The 12,020-nt window shown below is 32.0% G+C and overlaps 2 protein-coding genes across 2 annotated transcripts; both read left to right on the forward strand.

The window, feature by feature from the left end:
• The first annotated feature begins 2,570 nt into the window (after window positions 1–2,570).
• Window positions 2,571–3,675, forward strand: LOC124454842. Its single transcript, XM_047005591.1, has 3 exons — window positions 2,571–2,833; window positions 3,090–3,331; window positions 3,670–3,675. Exons 1-3 carry the CDS (start codon window positions 2,581–2,583, stop codon window positions 3,673–3,675), a joined length of 501 nt encoding a protein of 166 aa, XP_046861547.1. The 5' UTR covers window positions 2,571–2,580.
• A 4,073-nt stretch (window positions 3,676–7,748) lies between these two features.
• On the forward strand, window positions 7,749–11,705 carry LOC124454843 (ryncolin-1-like). Its single transcript, XM_047005592.1, has 3 exons — window positions 7,749–7,788; window positions 9,439–9,819; window positions 11,368–11,705. Exons 1-3 carry the CDS (start codon window positions 7,749–7,751, stop codon window positions 11,577–11,579), a joined length of 633 nt encoding a protein of 210 aa, XP_046861548.1. The 3' UTR covers window positions 11,580–11,705.
• The last annotated feature ends 315 nt before the right edge of the window (window positions 11,706–12,020 follow it).

The raw sequence follows: 12,020 nt of genomic DNA on the forward strand, positions 1-12,020 counted from the left end.
AGACAGTTTCTACTTCAGTTACATTTTTTCTAAGCTGCTGTTTGAGAAGAATAGAAAACAACTCGTCAGAACTCAAAAGAGAAATTTTATTGATAGCCAAATAGCCTCTTCTATGGTAAGTAATGAAAACATAAAGAAAACCTAAAATTCAGAACTTATCACATAATTTAAGAACAATAGCTCTTATGGAATAAACTTCCTTATCAAGACCATACATTTCATTTATCATAGTCATGCTTATACGTAATCCAACAGATAATCTAATACAAACTTTATCTTTTAAAATACTTAAAGCATTATGAAACATTTTTGTATGTTTTTTTTAAACATTTTCTGTAGTTAATTTAGCGCAGGCATGCTTCATGTATACATAGCTGCCATTTGTTAATTTGACTAATTTAAAATTATTTAAAAATCTTTTACCGTTTCGCAAATCTTTTTATCATTTATGTCTATCCTTATGATGGAAAAAAAAACGAATTGATTGATCACAACTAAAGATAAAGTTCTACTTATTTATATTTATGAATGTCTGGAAATATATTATATCATATTTCCAATGGGGTGTAGATAAAAAACGGGCGCGGACGACGGACGCGGACGACGGACGCGGACGGCAGACGCAGATGTAAGACGAACATCTGTTTGTACGAACGTCTGTTTGTTGTGGGCGGGAATTTCAAATGATTTATTGTAGGAGTTTGACAGTAATTTAAACAAGCTTTATCTTTCAGGATATATTTTATGACTTCATTATTTAAAGCAATTAAACATGCATATTTCATTTTCAGTCAGTCATATAGAGTGTAACGCAATGGAACCTCATTGTATTTTTTTCGTGTTTTCTCAATGGCATTTCACTCATGTTGGCCTTACGTGGGTGAGCCTGTTCATATTTACTGCACTATAATGATATCCGTCAACTTGTCATTTGGCAAGCAGTACGTATATTGCAGTTTTCAACATGAACTTCCTTTTGAAAGCTGAGGTTAGAAGCAGTTGCAAGTTAGTCAGTGCGTCAGTTACATCTTGAAAGTATACTTTAAGTGAAATGCCATTGACAAAACACGAAAAAAATACAATGAGGTTTCATTGCGTTACACTCTATATGACTGAAATTGAAATATGCATGTTTAATTGCTTTAAATAATGAGGTCAAAAAATATATCCTGAAAGATAAAGCTCGTTTAAACTACTGTCAAACTCCTACAATAAATCATTTGCAATTCCCGCCCACAACAAACAGACGTTCGTACAAACAGACGTTCGTCTTACATCTGCGTCCGCCGTCCGCGTCCGTCGTCCGCGCCCGCTTTTTATCTACACCCTTTCCAATGATACGCCAGAGAAAATAGTAGCTACATCAAAAATATTTGAAGCAACCATCATTAAGTATTTTTTTCTAAATAGAGATAACAAAAAAATGTTTTTTAACTATCATAGACATTTAAGAATAATACAAATTTGCAAACTGTTTTACGTTTTTACATGAGAATGATAGTAAACTAAAACTTGAATGCAAGTGTGATAAAGAATATTTGATTGGACATTAAAACTAAGCTTTAGGATTGAGGGAAATGATAAAGAAAGAGAGGTACATAATTCAACAAATTGAAATGGGGCAAATCATCATCAAACATCAATACAGAAGTCATTTTAAAAAGCAAGGAATGCATGCAAAATAAATGATACATTTTTCGTCTCTTGTTTCTTCTGTTACAATTATTCAATATTGCAAGAATATTTTTGACAGATAGTAAATGCCTTTTAATTGTCTGAAACAAAATATTTGAAGAATTAAAACTTTTTTAGCTTTTTAGATTTTCTTTACTTTAGCAGTTCTGTCAAAATACTCATAAATTTCATTCAATTCAGAATTTATATAGTTATGAGAGTCGAACTTCTCTATACGACTGACATATGTTGTAAAGCAGAATATCATGTGTTGTTTAACGGCCTCCATTTTTGTAACTAGACGACATGTAGTTATAGAGAGGCCAGCGAGTCTGTTAAACATTGCGCAACAGATTATTTGGCATTTAATTTTGCTGGCTTAGTTAAGCAATACGTCTTTCCCATTCATCTGGTAAACTGAGTTAACATGAGCAAATTTGAAATCAACCCATTTTAAATTTTTTTTAAACCGCTCTTGGTGAATTTCATATATTGCGTCATTTCCTTATAGTGGACATTGAAATGTTTTATTTCTTTCTATGCTTTCGTTTCCTAGAAACCTTACATCTATTTATTCACAACACGTTCTAGGCGGATGAACTCTACTTATATGAATTGTTGTAAACATGAGTCTTTGTAATGAACAATTTGTCTAATCTATTGCAACAATATCCAATCATCATAAATTATCTGAAAGCAAACGTGAACATACTTTTTGGAGAAGGAAGTTAAAATGTTACATAATTATAGAAATCAATACTTGATTTATATACCAAAAAAAGTTTAAGAACAAATGATTATATGATTATATTGATGATAAGCCTTTCATAAATAAAGTAAATGTTTTACTACAAAAGCTTTAAAGAAATTAGTAACCGTCCACCTTCTAATAAATAGAAAATAAAGATGATATCAAGCTCAACAAAAGCGTTTCTTGGGACTCTCATAATCCTGTCTATTAGTGGCCAAATAGTAAATGGTAATGACGACATATCAATCTGCAAGAAAAGCTTAGAGACATTAAAAGACAACGTGAAAGAATGGATGGAAACTTGCGTTGATAAAAATGACAATGACGATAACACAACTGCATGCAAGGAAGTAAAACAATACAACAAAGAAATGATGCAAATGCAAACAGAAATGTGTTTTTACAAAGGTATAATCTTTAGATTTGACAAACTTTCATAGTTTCTTGTTCATAGCACCAAAAACAATATTCAACAAAAATAGGTAGAAGTTGTGCAGCCAATCTAATTTCAGTTATTAGTAATATTTCTACAGTGAAAAATTCTTTCTAAAAATACTTATTCTGGTCTTTCACCAAATATTATGATCGTAAAGTCTATAAAAATTTGCATTTTTATAATCCACTCTCATCGTTGTTATTTATAATTTTTTTATTATTTATTTAGATGTTTATCCAAAGCCATATTTGATTATTATGAGCTTTGATAAAATATACTCTGTTGATTTTATTACTGGAGATATTCATGTCAGCACTATTAATGGCTCCAGTAAGAATAAATCTGACCATGCATCAAGATATAATGACATAGAAATTGATGTAGTTGAGAATGTGCTTTACTACATTGATGACAAAGACATCAAACGGGGAAATCTTGACTTGACTAGAAACGAAATTTTTGCGAAAAATGTTTTGTTCATGATATTACAGTTGACTGGATTGGTCGTCGTATCTTTTACATTGACTCCACGAACATTATCTACCAAATTTATTTGAAAAATAAAACTACAAGTGTTATGAGGCTTCAACCAGGCTTACAATTTTCCAGCATTGCATTTGACTCAAATCATGGGTAAGGCGATATTGAAATTCTATTTATTTACTTGTAAGTGTAAAGTTAATAAACTATGTCAATCTATTGGAGGGTTTTCTTAAGTAAGGTAAGAGTTTTTATTTTTAGAGACGGTGTTTTAATTTAATAGAAAAGTAGAATTTTATATGTCCGTATTATGGTTTGTTATTTAAAGGTTTAATAATAGAAAAAAATATCGATTTTCCGGGGAAATCAAAACTCGCTTTTTCCCGAGGGAGCGAATATTAAGTATTTTGTTGGCTATAAAGAAACAAACGTCATATAGTTCGACAGATTTTTATTAAAATCAACGTCTTTCGGAGAGATTTGGCCAGCAAAATTTTATTGCGTGACTATAAGGCATTTCAAACCAACTGCAATAATGAACACGTTTCGTGTGATTATTCAGCACACATGCAGTAGAAAATAACATGCAGATCCTGAAATTTCAAAAATCGACAGCGATATTTATGTTGAGCAACCAAAGAGCTTTGAGAAAAAAGGTAACAATGGAGGGATCAATGTTTATATATGATGAAGTCATTAAATCACATAAAACAGAGCGGTAGAAACTGAAATGAAATATTAAATAATTATTTGCACATAAAACTTTAGTCAAACACTTACAGAAGCTTGGCTTTCCACAACCTACAAAAAAGTAGTGTAACTTCACTGTGCAACTTACTGTTGTACATTTAATTCCGTTACTGGCTTCGGCTAGCCACCTAAGAGCGCTTTTCTTTGTCAGAAAAAGCAATTTGCTTGACGCCTCGATAGTAATCATATGCTTAATAAGATATGCCCTGCACAAAAGATTTCAACAAATTGGGAGCATTGTTTGTTGCTATACTGTGCTCTTTTGTATACTTTTTTGAGGCAGTGTAAGAGATGTGCAACAATCTCAATACGGAATGGCAATAAAGTTTTAAAATATTCACGAATGTGGTGAACGTAAAAAACTTCAACTTTTCGTTTTGTAATGAAGATAAAAAGAACTACACACATTGCAACGTAGTTACATGAAAAATATAAAAATGGATTTTATTTTTCAAAAATGTGGCAATTTGAAAAAACATAATCACTATATCAAGTTTATCGTTTTTCACGCCTTCTTTTAACTTGCATTGAATGGCAGAGTATATTGAAAAGTCGAGAGCTGCAAATTAAGTGGCTGTACACTTCCTTTTAATATATCCAATCACACATTCAATCAAATCACCTGAATGGAAAATCATTCCACGACCTTTAGTTCATGCAGTGTTTCTTAGTGTTGCTTAAGCAAACGTTAGGTCTGTATCTGCTCCACTGATGATGAAGCTGAAGATAATAATCATGTGATAAAAAAAAATATTGGCTTAAAAACCTTGTGGAGCGAGAACTTTCTGAATATGTTATAAATAATTTACGACTTTAAAATAATTTCCTCTTCTAACGATTCCTATGAACTCTTCATTCATGAGAGCCTTCTAATCAATAAATACAAGCCTTCATTCTTCGCCTCTCTTAACTTCACTAAATTTTACTTCCCAACTTCTTTATCATGCAATCCATTTGACACCGCCTCCTTTAGTCGTAATTTAACACCTTTTGTAAATACAATATCTTGTCTTAAAATCTCATTATAAATTATTACTTGCCTTAGTATGTCTTGAGTAAGGACGAAATGTCAGTATAAATTCAATTTTACAGCTTTTTGTCTATTTCTATGCCTCTAATTAAAACATTATGTTAGGCATTAATTATTATCATTTTACAAATAAAAAATTAAGATTCACGAACACAAAAAGCCAAAAGAAAAGTAATACATACGAGAAAGTTTTAAAGAGTTCGAGGCAAGGTGCAATGAACGACAAGAAGGCATGGACTTTGCTGTTACTCAAATGCGTAATATATTTAAGAAATGTATTGGAGAATGCAAATATGCTGCGATGATAATCAAAACTGTCAGTTGCCTCCAACTTTTTCAATAAAGTAAAGGCCATAGTGTTCAAGCAGTTTTTGCAGCTTGTCCAAGCCAAAGATTCTTAAAAACACGAACATTACATGGCGATGGAATCATCATTTTTAAATTATACCAATAGCGCTAGCTCCAGTGTCAATCTTTTTCTGATTTTTTAGAAAAACAATGAAACAATTTGACAATTAAAAAGAGAAGGTTAAGATAGTTTTAAAAAATCGTTTGTCCAAACAAACAGAAAAAAAGTATCAACAAAAGACAATGTTTTTGAAGCTATAGCTTTTTTAAAGACATCTGTGGATGATGATCCATCCAAGGAGCTGCTACTTTTCATGCAAGATGAAACTGAAAAATTAAGAAAGCTTAAAATTGAAATGACAAAGCTTTCTTAATTTTATATCTACATTAAATGGTGCTTATCATTTACCAACACCAAATTTTCAATTCGATCACAATTTCCACGCATCATCTAAATTTCAGCTTTATCAATTACCAACACAATTCATTCAACAGCAACTCCAAACTACAGCATTACTCATTCCGACAATAATCTCAAACAATAGCAATCATTATAGAAGTTATGTGAATAAAAATAACGTATTACATTTATTATTATGTTCTGAACCACATGCAATGCTTAATTACTTCATATATTTTAGTTCAGTTTTTAAAAGAGAGATTTCAAATGATAAAGATGATCGTTTCCTGTTAGTTACAATAGCTTTATGTTGCTATATTATCAAATTTTATGAATATGTTCCATTAAACCGTCTATATAAGAAGGTAGTTCGAAATACTTTCACAACATCTTTGTCTAAACTAAAAAATATTCTATCTTTCCTTTCTTGCATATCTTAGCCTGCCAATTGTTTTTATATTTCAGTGCGTATAGAGAAAACTAATGTACAAAACAAATATTTTTATTAAGGTATCTCTTCTTGGCAGAAAGTACAGAACCTTTTTTATGGTTATGGAGGGTGAGTGCAAATAAACATCATATTCTTTCAGTTTCACTTCAGTCAAAAACACATGATCTAACGCTTGACATGGCTAAAGAGAAGATTTATTGGAGAGTTTCAAACGGAAATATTTTTTCTCATGTTTACTACTCCCAAAATGTAACTGATTTTGGAACTTCAGGCGGTCCCATGGCAGTATTTGGGGATTTTATTTATATCATGAATAGTGTTGGACGAAGTGTCGTTAGTGTCCATAACACAACAGATCAACGTACGAGACGTAAATATTTTCTTCCTGTAAACAACAATTATCTTGATTTGGCCGTAGCTATACACAGTATCTCTCCTGACAAAAACGGTAGGTAAATATTTACTTATTTGACATAATAATCTAAGACTTGAAAAAACTCCCACGCTAATGTTCATAAAATAGAAAGACGTTAAAAAGCTCAAAGTTACACTGCCTTAGTAAACGGTTGTTCTTCCTTCCAAAATTATAGAAAATTTGATGATCATTAAGTTCAAAGTGCAAAGTGTCTAATTTGGACATTTTTGCCGTTTGTCTATTCTTATCAAACTTCTTGGGTGTTAAATTTAAGTCTTTATTGTTTCTTACATCATTTAAATAATCACTTGGGCTTGAAATCAGTTTTAAATAAAAAACAATCATGAAAATAGACTGAAAGACAAAAACGTCTAAATTGAGCATGTTGTGCAGTGAACTTAATGTTTATCAAATTTCTTAAAATTTCAGTATTTTGCAAAACGGAGTTTAAACTTTTACATCTTTGGATTAAACTAAATTTGAATTTTTTCATTTTCTCTGTGCATGCTGTTCAAATTGAGGCGATTACGAACTACTCACATGGTTTTCGAGATTAATTTTTGATTCATTTTACTTTAAATAAACAAGGCAAAGCTATGCCAAAATATATGAGCTTTGACACATTTTGTGAGAACTACTGATGAATTGATAATTTTCTGAACATTTTTCAATTATCTAACTTCTTTAGTATATCCTTTATAGTGTCCCAAACAGCCAGCAAATTTGTTCATACTCTGTAAGATTTCAACATTTATTTAATTGTTTTGCTTTTACTAAATGCGCGAACACCAAAAATACCAACATTGCATAACAAACTTGCTTGCTGGGTACGTCAACGGGGATACTGAGTGACAAATTGTGTTCTTTGAGGAAGAATATGTTTCGTTTAAAATCCCTGGTTGATTTTATTTTTAATTTTATTGATCGATATAGCGACAAGCACTTTTCACTTTCCTTTGTGTGGACCCAACACATACTATCGTAAAATTAATTGAACATTGAGCTGCACGTGTATGGAAGGATACTTTGGAGAATGTAACTCGTGCAGGAGAGGTATGGATTGATTACTGTCTTTATCAAGATTTTTTATCACCGATCATGAATAAAGAGCATCTCTGTGCAGTTTTAAAACTTTGTTCTTTGTTGAGAATCTTGTGCTGTTCTCTGTGCTGTTGCTTCTTTGCAAGGAATTTGCTGCATCTACATTTTATATGTAACCACAAAAATAAGACTCACAGCCACACATACAAGTTCATTATTACCAATACAATCAAGCAGGAAATCAGTAATAACTTTATGAAAAGCTTCAATACACTTAAAACTTCCTCAGCACACAACATTGAAAGTGTATTGTTCTCTAAATGACAATAGCATATGTTAACATTAACACATTTTGATTTTCTCTACAATAAGGAGGGGGTAGGGTTAGGGTAAGGGTAAGGGTTAAGGTTAAGTTTAACACTCGTCCTGAAGTTAGTAATCTAGCCATGGCCCTGCTAACCTAGATACACCATATTAGACACTCTTGAGTTTATTATTGGTTGGCTTTCCTAAACTAAGAATTCTGTAAATACAAACTTTAAAAAGCATTTTGACAGACATGCTTCCAGTTCCAGACCTCCTAGAATGAGTGCACCTCAATAATATTACATCAAATGTTTTCAACCAATGGATTGTAGCTTTATGAACTTATTCCAAGAACAGACAAATATGGCCGTTGTCCGATTACTCAGTAGGCTATGTAGGCTGAAGCTTACATTCCCGCGTTCTTAAAAGTCCTGTTCTCTTTAAATATACTTTTTACTCTTTGCCATTCTAGATGAGATAAATGATCAAAATTTCAATAATATATCCTGTTGGAAACTGTATGATATACTATTATAATGCTCTATGTATAGAGCTCATAAAGTAGTGAGTTTATCTCGTTCGAAATTTAAATTTATTCTATAATGTTTACACTATGAGTAGCAGAACTGAAGCAAAGGCAATGGAGCATAAGAAACGGAAACGTCGTCAAAAGACTGAAATTTTTGGGAGAAAGTTATATCACTTAAAGTCCCACAAATTTTTCTAAGCTTACAGGCTGCGCAGTTAGTCATCCGCCGCTTAGTATGGATGGTATGCACTGATAATGTTCATTCATAAATATCTTGTTAACTTTCGATGTAAGAAAATTAGGTTTTACTATTAAGAATTCACTTCCTTTAAAACCTAAATAAGCAATATTTTAAGAGGTACAATAAATAAGGTCAAAAATGTATGTAAATAATGGTAATAACGTTTTTCAGTAGATGGCATTAAATTTCTACTGGGTTTAATAAAATTTCAAATGACTTTCTTACTATTCAATTTAACGCTATTAGAGTTAGACTGGAATTTTCTATTCAGACATAAAAAAATTTCATGTAAGCACACATTACAATGAAATTGACTTTATATTCTGAAATTGAGTGTATTGCAAAACAGCATCCCCACTTCAAATGTAATTCACAGTAGTCAATAATATCCATATCTTATATGCAATGCTTGTGTTCTGTAGGTTTCCAGCCTGTGAAACATGAAACAAGCAATTTTTAACAAATAATAATAATACCTAGTAATGATTTCATTCGCTTAAAAACACTTTTTCACAAAATTCAGTCGTTTATCCTATCATAACAGAACCTTGAGAAACTGAATTTTTAACATTTTCAATTAAAATAGCCAAAGATTGCACTGAGGTACAAAATAATGGCAAGAACGAAAGTGGAGTTTATCAAATTGATCCTGATGGTAAAGGATACTTTGAGGTCTTCTGTGACATGACGTCATCGGGTGGTGGTTGGACTGTAATTCAAAGAAATATAAAAAGTGGAAATACAGACTTTTATCTGGGTTGGGCGGAGTATAAACGTGGCTTTGGTAATCTTAAATCCGAGTTCTGGCTTGGATTGGACAAGATACATCGACTAACATCGGCAAAAAATAATAAACTTCGAATTGACCTTAAACACAAGAATGGACTTAAAAAATACGCTGAATATGAAGATTTTGTTGTAAAGGATGAAAATTCTAAGTATCAATTAAGTATCGGAAAATACACAGGTAAGAAAATATTGAAGAAAATGAGTGCTTGTGATAGCAAATTGCGTTGACAGATTGTACCTTAGGACCAGTTCATATGAGACGGGCCAGTCCGCTTATGCCAGGCTAGGTAGCTTTGCCGAGATCTCGCCTCGTATATTAGTTTACAATTTTTTTGAAATTGCGCTCATATGAAGAGCGGGTTAGACCGGCTTGGAGAGATCCGCTTGAAGGAAGCGAGATCTCGCTTCTAACGGGCTCATATAACTGCATCAATCGGACCAGCCCGGCTGAACTGGGCTGAAGCGATGAGACTGCGCATGCTCTTGTCTTATTTGGTTACTTAAAGATGGCAAAAACTTCATAACAACAACGTGCAATTTAAAATAAGTTTGAAAATTTTATGTTATACCATTACAATAGTCGGTGGAACTCACTGGTAGCAACCAGATTGTTGAATGTCTGAGTCTAAATACAATTTAATTTTCCTAAAAAAATACAATATTTGTTGGCAGAAATTAAATACAACATTTCAGCCTGGCCAGCCCGCCTCGTGAATGCGAATACAAATTGGCCCGGCAAACTAGCTAGCACGGCTTAAGCGGGCTGGCAAATCTCATATGAACAATTTCTAAGGTCAAAGAAATGTATCGTCTGAAATGTCAACCGCAAGAAAGACAATATAACATGCATTGGACTTTACGTTATGCAATATACATTACATTAGCAAGATCATTTTGAAAAGCAGGATATTCAGTAACTTTAAAGACAAATTTTATGCCTCAGAAAGATAATAATTATCTGAAGATTATCTATAAGCACAGCTCGTATTTCTTTAGCCCGTCTAAAAAGTTACATTTTACATGTGTCAAACGCATTTAAAACAAAAGAAAATGCGATAAAATTAATCATCTACGTTTGTTTTGAATGCATTCGGCTCATGTAAATGCGACATCTGAAACAGGCCTGAGCACTTTTGCTGGTCTTTGCTCTTGTTTCACCTATGTGTAATCCGGAAAAAGTATAACGCAAAAAAGAGCGGTTTATTTGTAATTTTTAATGATATGAAAAGATGTTTTCTTTCAAAGCATGCAAAAATGTAAGCCTGCAGCAAGAATTTTATAAAATAACAAATGTATAATTCGTCCTCTGATTGGCCGATGCGTTTGCTTGAATCAGGCAATATAAAGACTGAAATTTAAATTGCTGTGAGTTAATTTTAAACATGTCTGAGAATGAAGATGATTTATTATTATTCATATGACAACTTCTTTTGAAGTGTTGGATCGCCATATCTAAAGACTTAGGAAAGTTCTCTGTTAAAAAAGCGGTGTAAATACTCACAATTCTTTTCTTAACTCTCTTTTTATTCCTGTGTGTTTAAATCAAGCCAACAACGAAAAAAACTGTTTAGCAAATACTTTTAATATAATATATATGCATCATTAAATGCATCAAATGTTGAATATAAAGTTTATTGTGAATAATGACAGAATGATAGGAACAGTTTCTTTTACGTTTTCAAAATACAAATCAGCAGAAAACTATAGAGCTATTTCTACTTTTCAGGAACTGCTAGGGATTCATTATCCTATCACAATAACATGAAGTTTTCAACCAAAGATTCAGATAATGATAAAGATAGTAGTGGAAGTTGCGTTTATAGTGGCTTGGGTGGTTGGTGGTATAATCATTGTGGTCATTCTCTTCTAAATTATGAAAATCCTGCCTGGGGTTTTCATGAAAACTGGAAAACCAGTGAAATGAAAATTAAACCATGAAGACTTTTCATAAATATTTATAGTTTCATGACAATGATCAATATATCTATCAATACGTCATGTAAAAATATGTTTGTTTATGAGCAAATATGCAAAAAATTGTGTTAATTTCATGAAGTAATAAAAAATATTGTTGCAATCAATGAAATGGGAGAAATGTGAGTTTTAACATGTTTATCTAAATGAAGCTGATGTCGTCAAATCATACTCAAAATAATTACAGTTTTTTGAGTTTTACCATGTTGTTAGCTGCCTTCTTTAAAGAGATATTTTATAATTATTATACTTTATTCTTTATGGCATGATATGGTTTCATTAGTCAGATTGTTTCCTGAGAAGAACTGTTTTGTTGTTGTTTACTGACGTTTCGACAACCTAAGTCTATTTGACTCTGAAGATGACTACCGCTAAGGTTGTCGAAACGTCGGTCAACAACAGCAA

Source organism: Xenia sp. Carnegie-2017, unplaced genomic scaffold (genome assembly GCF_021976095.1).
Source record: "Xenia sp. Carnegie-2017 unplaced genomic scaffold, XeniaSp_v1 HiC_scaffold_3, whole genome shotgun sequence".
Classification (NCBI taxonomy): domain Eukaryota; kingdom Metazoa; phylum Cnidaria; class Anthozoa; order Malacalcyonacea; family Xeniidae; genus Xenia; species Xenia sp. Carnegie-2017.

Coding starts and splice junctions, on each gene's coding strand:
- LOC124454842 (XM_047005591.1), top strand. CDS start 2,581: ATGATATCAAGCTCAACAAAAGCGTTTCTTGGGACTCTCATAATCCTG. Junction 2,834..3,089: donor AGAAATGTGTTTTTACAAAG/GTATAATCTTTA, acceptor TTATTTATTTAG/ATGTTTATCCAAAGCCATAT.
- LOC124454843 (XM_047005592.1), top strand. CDS start 7,749: ATGGAAGGATACTTTGGAGAATGTAACTCGTGCAGGAGAG. Junction 7,789..9,438: donor ATGTAACTCGTGCAGGAGAG/GTATGGATTGAT, acceptor CAATTAAAATAG/CCAAAGATTGCACTGAGGTA. Junction 9,820..11,367: donor AAGTATCGGAAAATACACAG/GTAAGAAAATAT, acceptor TCTACTTTTCAG/GAACTGCTAGGGATTCATTA.